Consider the following 16,951-nt stretch of genomic DNA (forward strand, 5'->3'; position numbering starts at 1 on the left):
CACGGCCCGCCTCTTCCCTGACGCTTTCCCGCTCACCCGAGCACACTGTGTGGAGACCCGCTGGGGCCGCCCTTCCCGGGGCCGCAAGCAAGAGCATCCTGAGCGGCCGCGCGGGGCTGCAGGGAGTCGGCCTTAGTGGGTGTTCACTAAGGAAGGAAGGAGGAAGCAGCACGTGGGTGGAGCATGTGGCACAGGCGATCCCCAAGCCGAGGAGCCCACCTCTGCGTGCGGGGCCCTGGGGGTCGGCTCTGCCCCCCACCCCCGGGTGGCTGCAAGGCTCAGACAGGAGGGGCTTGGCAACGGGGCCCCTGACCAGAGACCTGGGAGAGGGTCGAGAAGGGCTGCACCTGCAGGCCTGAGCCGGAACACAGCCAAGGGGGTAAATAGCCAGGAGTGGGCGCTTTCAGTGATGAGAGCCACAGGGGGTGGGTGTGTGCAGCGGCCATGCAGGCCAGCAAGGGACCTCACCCAGATAGTGAGGCCACACGCGGGGTGGGCGTGCGATTTGGGGCCCGGAGCAAACATTCCAGATACGGGAAGCTGCCTGTGTGAGGGCCTGGAAGCAAGTGAGCCCTGGGGCCACCGGCCTCTTCCTCCTGGATGGAGAAGGCAGGAGAGTGGCCCGAGGGGGAGGACACGACCGCCGGGAGGCTGAGGGGACGAGAGTGTCCTGATTCGAACCCCGTCGCCACGTGGACGAGCCTGAGCAGAGCCTACCTGGGCGTTGGACGGGGACTGCAGGGCTGGGCTGTGATGCTTTCGCCGCCCACAGTGAACTTGGGGCTGACGTGTGCGCCTGCTGCCTGCTAAGCCCACTCAGTCCAGGGCTGGGTGGAGGGGAGCGTGCAGCCCTGCTGGCCCTGACCCGTGCCACCTGTCTGCCAGCTGTTCCAGAAGTGTTGCCTGGTCCAGAGGATCCTGGAGGCCTGGGAAGCCAATGACCACACACAGTAAGGACCACTAGGGCTCTGCGTGGGGCTCCAGGGCTGCCATGGAGGGTTTGTTTTCAAGGAAGGGTCCCACCGCTGTGGGAGCAGCTGCAGTGCTGCTGGTGGGGCCAGGGCGCGGGGCAGGGTAACGCGGCCTGCACAGCCCGGCCCCTGGCTCCATGGGCCCCTCACCCTCTTCCTCCCTTGCCCGTCCATCAGCAGAGACCCCAGTCCTGTGCCTGCACTGTGTCCCGAATCCTCCCACGTCCCCATCCCAGCCTCCAGCCACTTCTCTTACTGAAGCCTCAGACCCTTGAAAGAGCATCCGGGCCCCTTTCTGCTTCCCTCTTGCCCCATCTGCTCTCTCGTTGCTGATAAGCTGGGATCTTGCTGAAACCAGCAGGTGGTGTCACTTCCTGCTTGAAAGTCTTGACTGCCCAGGTCCCTGGTGTGACTGCAGGGTCGGGTCCAGTGGGCAGCCCTGTGCCCCCTGTGCTCCTACTCTGCCCCGCCAGGGGCTGCTCTGGGCAGGTGGGGAGAGCTCTGCGACCGCACCTAGTTCATCCCTTCTGTCCTGCTGTTACTGAGCCCACAAATCTGCGTCCGCTCCCAAGTAGCAAGAAGCGAGGTGGGGCCGCCCCGCCTTCCGCTGGGCCCGGCGTGCGTAGTGCCCAGGGAGGCCTGTGCTGAGTCTGCTCCTGTATGTGTTTTGTGTGTTGGTGCACAGGTGTGTGCCTGTGTGAGGGGAGGGCTCACTGCTGTCACCGAGGGGTCCTTGGGCCATAGTAAGCCGTGGACGGGCGTGTGAGCCTGGATGCCTGCAGGCCGCGGCCTCAGCGCGGTTCTCCCGCGACCTGGACAGCCGCTCACAGGCCTCCACCCTCAGCCCGGCTTCGCGTCTGGGCCAGTTCTGCCTGCTCAGTCTCTCCTGACCCCCTTCCTCTGCCGGGTGGGCCCACCGATTGGGGACCACCTTCGCTTCCTCTCTGGTTGTCGTCAGGCTCTGAAGAGAGAGAATACTGTTGAAAGCAAGCGCTGTCCACTCTGGGACCCAAGGGCTGTGTTTCTGTAACGGACGCACCAGAGTCTCACAACTGACACCCTTCCTGCTGCATCAGGGATCTGAAGACTTGCTGCTCTGTTGGGTCCTGTGTGGGAGAGATGAGAAGTGGGGGGAGAGCCACGTGTTTGCGGCCGTGCGGGACGCGCAGGTGGACGGGAGCCAGCCCGCTGCCCCTGCTGCTCTGCCTACTCCCGGGTCCTGGGTCCACCCTCGGTCTTCTCTGGGGGCTCGGGACGCGCTTGGTCAACACTCGCAGCCCCAGCCGGGCGCGGGTCTGGTGGTCTGCGCAGAGTGGGAGCGGCAAATGCCCGCCTCACTTGTAGACAGGGAGTGGAGCGACGCGGGTGCCGAGCAGGTGCTCCAAAAGTAAGCAGCCTGCAGGCGAGGCCACGAGACGGCTTCGCAGGGCAGTGGGCCCGCGGGGAGGAGGCCGCAGAGCCGAGGCCGGGCCGGCTGGAGGCACCGTGGAGGAGGGCCGGCGGCAGGCCTGACGCCACCCTCTCTTTCAGGGCAGCGGGTGGCATGAGGCGCGGGAACATGGGCCATCTCACCCGGATCGCCAACGCAGTGGTGCAGAGCCTGGAGGGGGGCCCCGTGCAGACCCAGGTCAGCGAGGTCCTCCGAGGTGAGCGCCTCCAGGCCCAGGTGTCGCTGCCCGAGGTGCCCCGCCCCTGCCCTTGGCCCATCGGCGGACCGGACCAGCACTGGTGCCACACACTTGGCCCCCCCTTTGCCACGGGGGCTGTCCTGTCAGCTGCGCCTGGGCCTGGGCGGCAGCCTCCTCTGTGCCCTGGGCCGCCCGCGCCGGCCCAAACGCCTGCTCTCCTGCTCTGCCGTCCGGCTCTTCTCTGAGCTCGTGGCTCATCTGGGGAGCGGCCGCAGGGCCTGAGCAGAGGCCATCCTGGCCAGGCTTGCTCTCCCTCATACCCCACGGGCCTCCTCGTCGCGATCCGGGGCCCCGAGCGGGGGGCCGCCGCCCATGCCCCTTGCCAGCCCTCGCACGTTCTGGGCGCCCAGTCTGTAGCTCCCAGGCGCTGGGCTTTCTGGCCTGAGCTGGGGAGAGCCCGAGGGATCTTGGTTCAGATGGGAGAAGGCGGGCAGCTTAGAAGGGCCTGTGTGGCCTCTTGGGGAGGAGGACGCCGGGCCAGCCTGAGCAGCACATGGTGACAGGGCTGACAGGGTGACGCAGGGGCGTGCGCTCGGGGCGGCCTGAGGGTGATGGACAGTGACGGCCACAGGGGCTGGGACCCTGAGGGCACTTGGGGGCTCGTGCTGGTTTCACAGCCAAGACAGTTTGTCCCCCGTGCTGTGTGGGGGCCTGAGGACAGGGCTGGCCAGGGGGCAGGGGGACACGTGTGCTCAGTGAACAGCGAGCGGGAGTGAGCACCGTCTGGGGGGCCCCTGGAGCGCCATGTGTGCTGTCGGGGCGGGGTGATCCCCATCCCTTCTGGGGGCCGTGGTGCCCTGAGTCCGGGGCAGGCAGGGGAGGTGCTGGGTTTGTCCCTGTCCTGGGCTGGGGAAGCTGCCCCGCAGACGTCCAGTTGGTCGTGCAGTGGGCGTGGCCTCCATGGCCCCCCGCCCCCGTGCCCTCGCCTAGTTGCCCCCATGGTGACCTTGGCCATGGCCCCCTGTGGTCCCAGGGCAGCTGTGAGCCAGGAGGCTGGGGGGGGGGGCGGGGCCCTCTGACACGAGCGGGCTGCTCTCAGTCCGGCCCCCAGCCCGTCAGCACCTGTGACGAGCGTGTGCACCCAGGACGGCCCGGTGTGGGGTTGGGGGCGAGCATGAAGCTCTCTCTTTCTGGACTGTGAACGTCTCTGGGCTCCGACCTCCCCAGAAAAACAGACACACCCAGGCCTGCTGGGTTGGGCCTGTAAGGCCAAGAGGGACGTGCCCGTGCCCCGTGGTTCCTGTGTCCCCGGGGCTCCTCGGTCGGCCTGAGAGCCCTCGCGGGACCAGGATGCAGCTGCTGGCTCCATCCCAAGGGCTCACCGGGCAGCCTTCCCCGCAGGGCTCCCCTCGGATTGCCGCGGGCGCTGGGAGAGCTTTGTGGAGGAGACGCTGACGGAGGCCAACCGCAGGAACGCGGTGGACCTGGTGAGCAGGCCCCAGGCCGGCCGAGAGTGGGGGGCCCTCTGGGCAGAGCTCTGTCCCCACCCTGGTCCCTGCCCGACCTGGGCTTGCGGGACTCCTGGTGCCCGAGGCCCGGCGCGCCCTGCAAGGGAGGGTGGGTCGGCACGGCCCCAGACGCTGTCTCATGCCCACCCACCCTGGCCGTTGCAGGTTAGCACGCACCATCTTCACCCCTCGAGTGAGGACGAGGACATGGAGGGCGTTTTCCCTAACGAGCTGTCCCTTCAGCAGGTGCGTGAGGCCAGGCCCCTCGTCCTGAGCTGCTCTCGGCAGCGCTTAGGCCTCGCGAGTGTCCTGCACGCGTCACCAGAGCCTCGGGCGGGGCCGGGGAGGTGTTCATCCCCCCGCTTCTGCAGGGGGTGCAGCCCCACCCTCCTCTACTTAGGGGGCGCCCGCAGGGCCACTTGACACTGATGAGACCCTTGGGGACGTGGTGGGCGAATGGAAAGTCAGAGTCACAGGCTCTTTGGACATGGCTGCCTGTGGGTGCCCAGCCGAGAGGGCAGGACCTGGGAGAAGCCACTGAAGCACCAGGGGGGTTCCTGAGAGCGGCCACGGTCCTGTTGCCCAGGCTTTCTCCGAGTACCAGGTCCAGCAGATGACGGCCACCTTCGTGGACCAGTTCGGCTTCAGCGACGAGGAGTTTGCTGAGCAGGACGACAGCGTCAAGTGAGCCCAGTGGGACGTGCCCACCTGCCCCACCCTCGTGCCTTTGGGAGGGAGCCGGGCTCTGCTCGGCTGTGACCAGGTCCCTGACCTGTGGCTCAGCCCTGCCTGGCCTTCAGGGCCATCACACCACTTGCTCAGCTGGAAGCCACATGTGACCCAACGGCCTGGAGACGCCCTCTGGGGCGGCAGAGCAGCCGGGTGGGAGTCACCCCTCGCCGCCCATCCAGAGGTGGGAGGGGAGCCCGTGCACCCACCCGGGCTCGGCCTGCAGCCCTGGCCCCCCGCCCCTGCCTTTGCCTCCCTCGGTGGGCTGCTTCCCCCTTCTCTCTCTCTTGGGGGGACTTGACGGCGTCCCTGTTGTCCTCGCAGCGCCCCATTTGACAGGATAGCAGAGATCAACTTCAGCGTCGACGCTGACGAGGACAGCGTGAGTCCCGTGGATGCCCCTTGGGGGTGGCCGGGCGTGTGGGGGCCATGTGGCCCACGTGTGCTCTCCTGCAGCCCGGTGCCGCTCTGTTTGAGGCCTGCTGCAGTGACCACATCCAGCCTTTTGACGAGGACGACGACCTCTGGGAGGACGAGGAGACACACTGTGTGGCCCGAGTGACCAGAGCCAGGTGGGCCTGGGCGCCACACGGGCACCAGCCCTGTCTCAGCCGTGCCGTGGCACCCTGGGCAGGTGGGAAGGGCTGCTCTGACCGTGGGTCTCCCCCCAGGTTCGGGGGCCCTCACGCTTCAGAGAGCTGCCGGAAGGACGGCCTGGAGCACCGAGGCCAAGGTGGGGAGGAGAGCTCGGAAGCAGACGGGGCTCGGGCGGGCGCCCCTCGGGCTGCCGTCCAGGAGGAAGGTCCTCGTGTTGAGGGTGGCTCAGAAGGTAGATGATGGGGCCACAGGGTGCGGGCCGGGCAAAGGGCTTGGGCGGGAACGTGGGGGACAGGATTTGGTGCCCTGGCCTGTGGGCCTGTGTGTGTGTGTGGCTGGGCTGCTGTGGGCCTGATGCCCACTGACCCCCCGGCACACACTTTGAAACACGCTCGTATGCCCTTGGTCTCCCGCCCCGTCACGGTCACTCTTGGCCACGCCGTCACAGCTAGAGGCGGGTGTCCCCCAGTACCGTGGGGGAAGGCACACCCACACCATTGCTGTGGGGCCTCCACCACCGGTCACGTGCTGGTCAAGGGGCCTGGACACCGCGTCTCCCCCAGCAGGCGCCCCCTGGACGGTGTCTGATGAGCCAGTGAATTCCACGGCCTCAGGCCTGGCCCCGGCAGTGGCGATGGACGTGGGTTCCAGTGTGTGGGCGGCCAGCGCGCCCAGCGCCTCGGCTGCGGAGGAGAGAGGCTGGGCCAAGTTTGCCGACTTCCAGCCTTTCTGCTGGTGAGGCGGGGCCGGGGCGGGGGGCGGCCCCGGCTGCCTGGGGGCCGGGTCTCCTGGGCGTGGGCTCAGAGTTGGCCTCGTCTGCAGCTCTGAGTCGGGGCCCAGGTGCAGCTCCCCTGTGGACAGAGGTCACGGCGATGCCCAGGGTGGCCTGAACCGGGGCCCAGAGAGAACCCGTGAGTAGGGGCGGCCCCAGGGGCAGGGGTGTGGGAGGGGGAGGCCAAGACCTCGGGGCCGCTGTATTGCCCTGGTGATGTTGGAGTTTGCGCCACGTGCGGGGACTGGAGTGGGTGTGTGGAGGGGTCAGGACCCCGGCTCCAGGCACAGGACGGCCAGCGAGGCCCTCGGGCTGGCCTCAACGCACAGGTCCGACCAGCCCACACCCGTCTGTGTCGCCAGGACCCCAGCCAGAGCCTGTCTCCCCAGGCCTGGCCGCCTGCTAGGTGTGGATCACACGTGTGCGCCGCGCCACCCCAGTGCTTGTCCTGGGAGCTGTTCAGGGCCCTGGCCCTGAGCTCCCTGTCAGATGGGCTTGGAAGCCCCCCAGGATATCAGGGCCACACGGGGAGGGACTTGGAAGCCAGCCACAAGGCTGAGTGGTGGCCCTCCCTGCAGGGAGGACCGTTCTTCCTGAAGTTCCTGTGAATTCACAGACGCACGTGTGCACGTCACACGCACGCGGCAGTGGGTGTGGGGGACAGGTCTGTCACCAGTTGCAGGCTGAAGTTCCCGCGTGCGCCATACTGGTCGCTCTGTCCTCACCTGGTGTCACCGGCTCCCTGTGTTGCAGCTGGCCCGGCCACTCTGGGTGCCTGGAACGCATGTGTTGCCAGGAGGGCGCCCCTGGTGGCCTCCAGCAGCCGAGAGGACAAGCAGAAGGTGGCTTTGGCCTCGGAGGCTGTGAGGATGGGTCCCGGTCGGGAGGCTCCCCCGCCGCCAGTGTTAGTCCCCAGGTGAGCAGGACAGGCTGGGTGGCGGGCCCCCGGGTGCACACGGAGGTCTGGCTGTCCGCAGCACTCCGCTGGCCCAGGGGCAGGCCGACCCTCCTGTCCTGATGGCCCCGTGACTCCTTGGAGGTCAGCTTTGGACAGGAGGGACACTGCTTTGTCCAGGTGGAAGCTGGGGTGACCGTTGAGACAGCACGGGGCCAGCCCGCCTCAGGCCGCGTCAGAGAGAATGGCCAGGCTTTTGGGGTTCCGGGTGGGCTCTGGAGCTGCCGCTCTCCTGGGGCGGGTGCCTAGTCCCAGACTTGCGCCCACCTCAGTCGGGCGCCTCGGACACACGTGTCCATCACGCTGGACCGGGAGGACGGGGGTGTTTTGGGACTTTGCTTGGGGCCCTGACCTGGGTCGTCCTCCCTGCAGGCTTGGCCCGTGCACCCCACCCCTGCGCCCAGGGGGCAGGTCCGGGCCTCTGGGGTCGGCTGGTGGACACATGCCTCCTGGTTGGGCGGGTGGGCAGCGTGAGGAACCGCGTGCGGTGAAGACGGAACGGGGCAGGAGGGCTGGTGGGACGTGAGGGAGAAGGTGGTGCTGGGGTCAAGGCCTGAAGGGGCTGGGGGGGGGCCGGGGGGCCAGCCCAGACCCCCACGAGGGGACGAGGAACAGAGACTGACCGTGCTGCTCCCGTGAGGTCCCCACCCAGTGACCCTGGAGCGTCCCTGCTGACGCTGGGGGTCCAGTCTAGCTCCCAGGACCCCAGGGTGCGCCCGTCCCCGCTGGCGCCCTGCACTGGGGCTCGGGGCAGTGGGCACAGCCTGGAGGGAGCAGGGTCAAGCTGCACAGTGCGTGTCGGGGGAGGGGCGGTTCACGCCGCCGCTGCAGGGTGGGGCGAGCTTGACGCCTGGGCCCGGGGAGAATCTCAGCGCTGGGGTAAAGGTGTACACGCGGCTCCCAAACGGTTTGATTCCTTCTTGAAGCTTAGGGTCATCGAAATTTTTAAAACCTTTTCCTCTTCCTAACTCCCCGTTCCCCCAAAACCCACCCGGCTCCGAGAAGCAGTTGTTGTTCCGAAAGCAAAGCCTTTTGGTCCTCAGGGCGGTCTTCGCGAGCCTTGGCCATTGTGGGGGGACACGCGGGGCTTGTCTCCAGGCTCTGCCCTCACTGGCTCGCGAGGGTCAGTGCCGGGCTGGAGGAGACGTCACACAGCAGAAGCAGGCGCTGGGCAGGTGTGGGCTGGTGGGGGCACCGTGGGCTTGCTCTCTGGGCCCCCAGACCAGAGCTGAGTGCCAGGGCTGGGTGTCCCGAGGCCGCCTGCCTCCCGCACTCAGCCTTTCTAGGTGTGGGCGGCGGGAGTGTTGTGGACAGACGTGGCCTGAGAGGTGTTCCAGGGAAGGGCCTTGGGCCTGTGTGGTCCACAGAGCGGTGAGGGTTGCTGGGAGCACCTAAGGGGCATGTTCCAGACTGGGGTGGGGATGTGGCGAGGGCCGTCTGGAGGGGGCCGAGGGGGACGGGATGCCCGGGATGAGTGCTGCTGGGAAGGAGGCTCAACGCTCTGGTGGACTGACAGGCGGTCTCTGGCGTGTTTGGAACTTGGGGTGGCAGAGGGGCCTGGGCCATCTTGCAGGGTGGAGCCCCAGCGGGGGTGGTCCAGTAACTGGAGCCTGTCTGCCACGCAGGTCTGAGTGCGCCACCAGCACGCCTCCAGACCTGGCCTCCCTTGCGCCTGTGGAAGTGACCTCTGCCCCAGTCGGGGCCGTCCTCCCCGAGGCTGCCGTGGCGGCCACCACAGTACCGGGCAACACCGGCCCCGCCTCGGCCACCCCGGCAGTCTCTCCTGTGCTGGCCGTGGCCGTCACCCCTGCAGCCCCAGCTGTCTCCACCGCGGCCACCCTGGGGACGGTGACAAAGGACAGGTGAGCAGGTCGGACCAGGGGAGGGGCTGGGTGGGGACCCTTGCCCTGAGCGACTCCTACCCACCCCTGCAGGCAGACTGACGGGCCTCCGCCCGCGGGAGCTGCCTTAAATGGCCTCGTGTGATGCTGCCGCCCGCCCAGCCTTGGCGCCCCAACCAAGAAAACTACCTGGTGACGCAGTTTGTCTTTTTTAATTTAACTTAATTTAATTTTAAAATAAATGCTGCATTGGTAAAGCTGGCAGTTGGAACCAGTCAGACGGCCCAGCCTGCATTTCTCCTGCCTGACTCTGGGTGGGCCTTGAGGGTCCAGCCCCACACACAGCAATAAGGCCTCAGACGGGGGCTCTGCCTGCGCCACAGGCTCTGAGCCTGTTTTTATACGTTTTTTAACAAACGCGGAGAGAGCCACGTGTTTGCACTTTTTAATCTAGCGCAGGAGAGGGTCTCCGAGGCTCTGGGGACAAATGTGGGTCTGGAACTGGACTGGCCAGACGGGGTTTTAGCTGCCCGGTGGCCCTGGGAGCTGGCCTTGAGCCAGCCTGCAAACGTGACTGCCTTAAAAAAAACAAGCCCCCCGCGGCCTGGCAGGCTGTCCGCAGTGGGCAGTGTGGGGGGGGGGGGTGCCTGGCAGGAGCTGGCCACGGGCGTGCAGGACGGGGTGCAGAGGGCCCAGCAGTGCCTGGGCATGGGGGGCTACCCTGCGCCTGCCGGGGAGGGCGGGGTATCTCATGTTACTGTTCTGATGATCTGACAGGGCACCCAGACCCCACGACTCCCAATAAAAGTTGTTATTCTCACCGACAGACCCGCGTATTGTTACGCTGCGGGCCCTGGAGCCCCAACCTGGCTGGCAGCGGGGGTCGTCTGCTGCTCCCGGGCCCGTCTTTGAGTCAACTCCTGAGTAAAGAAAGACTGAGCTCTTTCTTTTTTCTTTGTGAAACAAGCTCTGCCTGGAGGTTGCGTCTCGGGCAGGGACCCCAGACCCACAGGTTCCTGGGCAACAGGAATGTCAGCCTGACGGCTGTCCGTGGACCCAGGGAGGACCTGGGTGAGCCCCGCCTTAGCTCCCACTGATGGGTGCCGTTTCCGGCCGGGCCCCCCGCACCACCAGCCCCCCCGACCAGGAGCTGTGGCCGCCACCCTGACCACTCTGGGATGTTCTCCCAGCCTCCGCGGTGCCACATTCCGCCCCACACACCCCACCTGCTGCCCACCCGGCCCTGCCCTGCCCCTGGTTGGCACCCGTTGCTATTAAGGCCCTAACCTGGGTGGGACTCACGTCTGAATGGGAGAGTGACCTGCGTTACAGCCAAGACTGGGGGGGGGGGGAGGGGGCGGCGGTGAGGACGGTCAGGACCCCAGGGGAGAGACAGAGACAGGTGTTTGGAGCCAAGTGCCCATAATGGAGGCCGTTGGGTCCCTGTGCCCCACCTCCTCATACATAAGCCCCCCAAGTCAAGTCCTGAAGCACCCTTGCTCTTCAGAGAGCCCACCCTCTTTGGTGTCTCCCCCTCCTCAGGCCCCGTCCCACTCCTCCGTCCATCCCATCCCATCCCATTGACTGACTCTCATCTGACCAGGGAGGGGCCAGCAAGTCTGGACTCCGGACAGCTCCCCTGTACCCCCTTCTTCACAACACACACACCTCTAGGTGGCGTCTTCCACACCAGCCCCAGGATCGCCTCTGAGGCTTGGAGGGATGGGTGGCCGGGCACCAAGCAAAAGCCTGGTGATGCTGGCCCCCGCCGCCCACCCCGGCCCCAGGACACGGAGGAGACGCAGGCGTGCGGCGTGTCATTAGCGCTCTTTATAGACTCTGGTTCTAGGAACAGGCTGTCTGCGGCTGGCCGGCCGGGGCCAGCATGCTGACAGGGCGGGAGGGGGGATATTTACAGGCCCACCGCGAGGGCTGTACCGTGGCTGCTCCCGGCGGGTGCTCAGCCAGGCCTCCAAAATGAGTTAGAGCTGGCCGGGTGGAGCGGGGGCGGGGGGGGGGGGCTGTACACACATTTGGGGGCGGGGCCTCAATACTGTCAAGGGCGGGGGCTGTAAACATGGCCGGGGGGCCCTGCCCACCCCTAGTGGTCTGTAACGACTGGACACAGAGCCGCCGAGCAGGGCCGGGCTCAGGCGTCCGACAGGCAGCTCTGGATCTGGTCCACCCACTGCTGGGCTGACGGCACGTCCTGGGCACAGAAGTTGTAAACACGACGCGTCGTCTTCACCTGGGGACGCGGGACACTGACTCCACGGCCCCACGCGGGCCGCCACCCCCCGCGCCGCGCCCCCCATCCCCCGGCGCCCCAGCCGCAGCTCACGTCGAAGAAGGCCTTCTCGTCCACGGTCTTGGGGGCACCCAGAGTGGGAGTGCCAGGCGCCACAGCCTCCACCTCCGCCAGGTCGATGAAGCCCTTGCACTCCGTGTCCACTCGGTGGTCGTAGTAGCGCAGCTGAGCAGGGGCAGGAGGTCAGGGCAGGGCTCCCTCGACTCCCCACCCCAGCCAGCCCGCTGACCACTCACCTGGTGCTTAGTCTTGTCCAGCACAAACCAGCGGGCCTTCCAGGGCTTCATGAAGGCCCCCTTCTTGTACAGGGTGCCCTCATAGGACCTGCGTTTGCAGAAGAACCGGCCAGAACAGCCATCAGGGCCCGGCAACGGCCCCGCCTCCCCGGCCCCGCCAGCCCCAGCAGCAAGACCGAGGCCCCTGTCCCCAAACTGACCCAAGTCCGGAGCACAGGGCAAGGGAACACAAAGAAGCCTGGGGTTGTCCCCAGAAAGGACCCCCTCACGCCCGTCAGAGCACAGACACTTGGGAGGGTCCCACACCAGAGCCTCAGGGTCTCAGGGAAACAGCCCTACATGCAGAGCAGGGGCCCCTGACACGGAGCAGGCAGGTCTGGGGAGGCGACTGCGGCAACGTGACCCCTCCAGGCCCAGAGGGTGGGATGCAGCCTGCCGGGCCCCAGCCTCTACTGGAAGCTGCCCCAACCTCACAGGGCACTTGGCCCACCCTCACAGGTATCCCATGGTCCCTGTCCCTCTCCTCCTCCGCAGCCACCATGGCCTGGCTGTGGTCGCCAGTTCTATATCCCAAACCCCTTCCAAGCCCACCTGCTTCTCCCCAGCAACCGTCACAGCTTAGGCCACCATCACGGCCTCCCCGGCAAATCAGTCCACCTAAGAAATAACTAGACGCTCCCCAAAGGCACCTGCCCCCACCCATCTGAGAATTGCCTGGGACCCCAGTCGAATCCCCCTAGCTCAGAAGTGTCCGTGGTGCAGAGAGAGCTGTTTCTCACACCTGTTCTCGCTCTCAGCTGTCTGGAACTGGCTGTACAGGGTGCTGGTGCTGCGGCGGGCTGCCTGGCGGGAACCGGACGCACTTGAGCCGCTGCTCTGGTCGCTGTCCAGGCTGAGGCTCAGGGTGGAGCCCACGGGTCCCTCCTGCAGGTACACACCCAGCGAGCGGCGGTGGTGGGGCACACTGGACACCAACAGGGAGCTGGGGGTGCCCTGGGGGCAGGAGGGTGGGCCCGTGTCAGGGGGGTGGCCTCCACCTCCTCCTGGCAGCAAGGCCACCCCAGCCCCCCACACCCACCCCCGCTCACACGTTCGTCTTGCCGGCCTTCGAGGCGCTGGGCAGCTTTCACCCGATCCCAGGCATCCTTCCAACGCTCAGGGGGTCGGCCCAGCTCTGTCTCCAGCCGCTGCAGCTCCTGGAGGAGAATCAGTGAGAGATTATGCAGAAAAAAGTACCCAGACTAGAACACGAAAGGACAAAAGGATGGAAGACGTAGGACAGGAGACAGGGAAAAGATCTAATGACCGTGTAACTGTCGTCCAGAGGAGGAGGCAAGGGGGAGGGATTGGGCAGAATCAGTATTTGGAGACAACAGTTGAAGAGACATCAAAAATATACTCAAGGGACTTCCCTGCTGTCACAGTGGTTAAGAACCCACCTGCCAGTGCAGGGGACACGGGTTCGAGCCCTGGTCCAGGAAGATCCCACATGCTGCGGAGCAACTAAGCCCGTGCGCCGCAACTACTGAGCCTGCGCTCCAGAGCCTGCAAGCCTAGAGCCCGTGCTCCGCAACAAGAGAAGCCACCGCAATGAGAAGCCCGCGCACTGCGACGAAGAGTAGCCCCCGCTCACCGCAACCAGGGAAAGCCCGTGCGCAGCAACAAAGACCCAACGCAGCCAAAAATAAATAAATTTAATTAAAAGAAATTATTAGGCAAGCAGAATGGCAGGAAAATAAGAAGCATCCTCAGGGGAAAAGTTAAAAGACCCAGAAATGAACTAGACACTCAATTAGCATACAAGAAGTTCAAAACAGTTGTTATAAATACATTTAAGATTTAAAGATAGACATAATGGTTGAGCAGATGGGGAATCTCTACAGAAAAGAAAAACTATAAAGAAAAATGGAAACGCTAGAGCTGAAAAATACAATATCTGAAGTGGAAAATTCATTAAATAGGCTTAAGAGCACATTAAACGTAAGAAAGAAGAGCAGTAGAGTTGAAAACAATGTAACAGGAATCATAAAAATGAACTGCAGAGAGGAAAGATTGGAGGAAAAAACCAAATACAGCCTCAGTGACCTATCGGGCAAAGAAGTCCCAGAGGAAATGAGGGACAAGATTATGCAGAAAAACTTTTTAAAGACATAACGGCCTAGGGACTTCCTTGGTGGTCCAGTGGTTGGGACTCTGCGCTTCAACACAGGGGGCGTGGGTTCGATCCCTGGTCGGGGAACTACAATCCCGCATGCTGCGGGGCACAGACAAAAAAAAAGAATGGCCTAAAATGTACTAAGTTTGATTAAAACTCTCATGCCATACATCTAAGAAGCTTAAAGAACTCCAAGCAGAACAAACACACACAAAAAACACCATGTGATGGCCAAACTGCCGACACTAAAGATGAAGACAAAACCTTAAAGGCAGGGAAAAAAAGGCTGCTGTTACACACGGTTTACAAGGGTAAGAACGAGCACCAACACTCAGTCAGAAACAATGCAACAAGCAGAAAACACTGGAACGACATCTTTAAACTGCCAAGTATAAAAAGCTGTCAACCTAGCATTCTAAATCCAGAGAAAACACCCTTTAAAAAATAAAGGCATAGATGCGGAGCAACTAAGCTTGTGTGCCACAACTACTGAGCCTGTGCTCCTAGAGCCCGCGAGACACAACTACTGAAACCCGTGCACCTAGAGCCCGTGCTCCACAGCAAGAGAAGCCACCGCAATGAGAAGCCCGTGCACGGCATCAAAGAGTAGCCCCCGCTCGCCGCAACTAAAGAAAGCCCGAGCGCAGCAATGAAGACCCAACGTGGCAATAAATAAATAAATATTCCTTTAAAAAATAAATAAAGGCATAGAAAGAGAAATTAAAGAAACAATCCCATTTACCATTGCATCAGAAAGAACAAAATGCCTAGGAATAAACCTAAGGCGGCAAAAGACCTGTACTCCAAAAACTATAAGATGCTGATGAACAAAACTGAAGATGACACAAACAGATGGAAAGATATACTGTGTTCTTGGATTGGAAGAATCAATACTGTTTAAATGACCACACTACCCAAGACAATCAACAGATTCAATGCAATTCCTATTAAATTACAAATGGCCTTTTTCACAGAACTAAAACAAAAAATTTTAAATTTGTATGGAAACACAAAAGACCCTGAATAGCCAAAACAATCTTGAGAAAGAGCTGGAGGAACCATGTGCCCTGATTTCAGAATATACTACAAAGCTACAGTAATCAAAACAGTGTGGTACTGGCACAAAAACAGACACAGATCAATAGAACAGGATAGAGAGCCCAGAAATAAACCCATGAGCCTATGGTCAATTAAACTACAACAAAGGAGGCAAGAATATACAATGGAGAAAAAACAGCTTCTTCAATACGTGGTGCTACGTGCTAAAGAATGAAATCAGAACATTCTCTAACACCATATACAAAAATAAACTCAAAATGGATTAAAGGGAATCCCCTGGCAGTTCAGTGCTTAGGACTCCGCACTTCCACTGCAGGGGGCATAGGTCTGATCCCTGGTCAGGGAACTAAGATCCCACAAGCTGCATGGCACCACCAAAAAAAACCAAAAGGATTAAAGATCTAAACGTAAGACCAGATACTATAAAACTCCCAGAGGGAAACATAGGCAGAACACTCTTTGACATAAAGCACAGCAATATTTTTTTGGATCCATCTCCTAGAGTAACAGAAAAAATAACAAAAATAAACAAATGGGACCTAATTAAACTTAAAAGCTTTTGCACAGCAGAGGAAACCATAAACAAAATGAAAAGACAGCCTATGGACTGGGAGAAAATATTTGCAAACAATGCTATGGACAAGAGATTAACTTCCAAAATATACAAACAGCTCACACAGCTTAATATCAAAGAAACAAACAACCCAATCAAAAAATGAGAAGACCTAAATAAACATTTCTCCAAAGAAGACATACAGATGTCCAACAGGCACATGAAAAGATGCTCAATATACCTCACACCAGTGAGAAAGTCCATCATTAAAAAGTCTACAGGGGAGGGACTTCCCTGGTGGCAGTGGTTAAGAATCCACCTGCCAAAACAGAGGACAAGGGTTCGATCCCTGGCCCGGGAAGATCCCACATGCCACGGAGCAACTAAGCCCGTGCACCACAACTACTGAGCCTGAGCTCTAGAGCCCGCGAGCCACAACTACTGAAGCCCATGCGCGTAGAGCCCGTGCTCCGCAACAAGAGAAGCCACCGCAAATGAGAAGCCCGCACACACTAACAGAAAGCAGCCCCCGCTCACCACTAGAGAAAGCCCGTGCACAGCAACAAAGACCCAATGCTGACAAAAATAATAAATAAATAAACGTATATAAAAAAAATGTCTACAAATAACAAATGCTGAGAGGGAGTGGAGAAAAGGGAACCCTCCTACACTGCTGGTGGGAAGGTGAATTGGTGCAGCCACTATGGAAAACAGTATGGAGGTTCCTCAGAAAACTAAAAATAGAACTACCATATGACCCAGCAATTCCACTCTTGGGCATATATCCAGAAAAAACAAAATCTCTAATTCAAAAAGATACATGCACCCCCCTCCAATGTTCACAGCAATAGTCACAAAAGCCAAGACACAGAAGCAACAGATGAATGGATAAAGAAGATGTGGCGTATTTATACAATGGAATACTACTCAGCCATAAAAAGAGTGAAATAATGCCATGTGCAGCAACATGGATGGACCTAGAGATTATCATACTAAGACAGAAAAAGACAAATATATGATATCACGTATGTGGAATCTAAAAATATGATATAAATGAACTTATTTACAAAATGGAAATAAACTCACAGACATAGAAAACAAACTTATGGGGGCTTCCCTGGTGGTCCAGTGGTTAAGAATCCGTCTTCCAATGCAGGGAGCGCAGGTTCGATCCCTGGTCAGGCAACTAAGCCCATGGGCCACAACTAAAGAGCCCACATGCTCTGGATCCCATGTGCTCTGGAGCCCGCGCACCACAACTAGAGAGAAGCCGACGGGCCACAACTAAGACCCGATGCAGCAAATAAATAATAAATAAAAACTTATGGTTACCAAAGGGGATGGCGGGAGGGATAAATTAGGAGTTTGGGATTAACATATACACACTACTATATATAAAACAGATAATCAGCAAGGATCTACTGAATAGCACAGGGTACCATAGTTACATCTTGTAATAATCTATAATGGAAAAGACTATAAAAGGAAATGTATATATATATATATATCTGAGTCACTTTGCTGTACACCTGCAACTAACACAACACTGTAAACTATACAATAAGAACAGAAATGGTGAAAATAAAAAAAAATGACATTTTCAGGTAAAAAAAAAACAAGCTGAGGGAATTTGTCACTA

At 60.7% G+C, this 16,951-nt stretch overlaps 2 protein-coding genes across 8 annotated transcripts in view; one reads left to right on the plus strand and one right to left on the minus strand.

The window, feature by feature from the left end:
* The window catches only part of PPP6R2 (protein phosphatase 6 regulatory subunit 2), an 84,826-nt gene extending 74,640 nt beyond the window's left edge, over positions 1–10,186 (plus strand). For 2 of the 5 annotated variants that reach the window (XM_082665758.1, XM_082665759.1), the window contains 13 exons: positions 886–950; positions 2,502–2,617; positions 4,001–4,086; positions 4,273–4,353; positions 4,694–4,791; positions 5,161–5,218; positions 5,293–5,408; positions 5,508–5,665; positions 5,997–6,168; positions 6,256–6,344; positions 6,959–7,121; positions 8,786–9,022; positions 9,095–10,186. In XM_082665758.1, coding sequence (XP_082521884.1) covers positions 886–950; positions 2,502–2,617; positions 4,001–4,086; positions 4,273–4,353; positions 4,694–4,791; positions 5,161–5,218; positions 5,293–5,408; positions 5,508–5,665; positions 5,997–6,168; positions 6,256–6,344; positions 6,959–7,121; positions 8,786–9,022; positions 9,095–9,146 — 1,491 coding nt within the window. In that variant the 3' untranslated portion in view covers positions 9,147–10,186. The other 3 variants (XM_082665760.1, XM_082665762.1, XM_082665761.1) reach the window with 3 other exon arrangements.
* Positions 10,187–10,435: 249 nt separating this feature from the next.
* Positions 10,436–16,951, minus strand: part of SBF1 (SET binding factor 1) — a 28,499-nt gene continuing 21,983 nt past the window's right edge. For 2 of the 3 annotated variants that reach the window (XM_082666003.1, XM_082666002.1), the window contains 5 exons: positions 12,634–12,741; positions 12,327–12,538; positions 11,546–11,633; positions 11,343–11,474; positions 10,437–11,249 (listed from right to left, as the gene is read on the minus strand). In XM_082666003.1, the coding sequence (XP_082522129.1) occupies positions 11,151–11,249; positions 11,343–11,474; positions 11,546–11,633; positions 12,327–12,538; positions 12,634–12,741 (639 nt within the window). In that variant the 3' untranslated portion in view covers positions 10,437–11,150. Of the gene's footprint in view, positions 11,250–11,342; positions 11,475–11,545; positions 11,634–12,326; positions 12,539–12,633; positions 12,742–16,951 lie in introns of all 3 variants that reach the window. The other variant, XM_082666001.1, reaches the window with a different exon arrangement.

The sequence above is a fragment of the Grampus griseus genome (genome assembly GCF_964374135.1).
Source record: "Grampus griseus genome assembly, chromosome: 11".
Taxonomy (NCBI): Eukaryota; Metazoa; Chordata; class Mammalia; order Artiodactyla; family Delphinidae; genus Grampus; species Grampus griseus.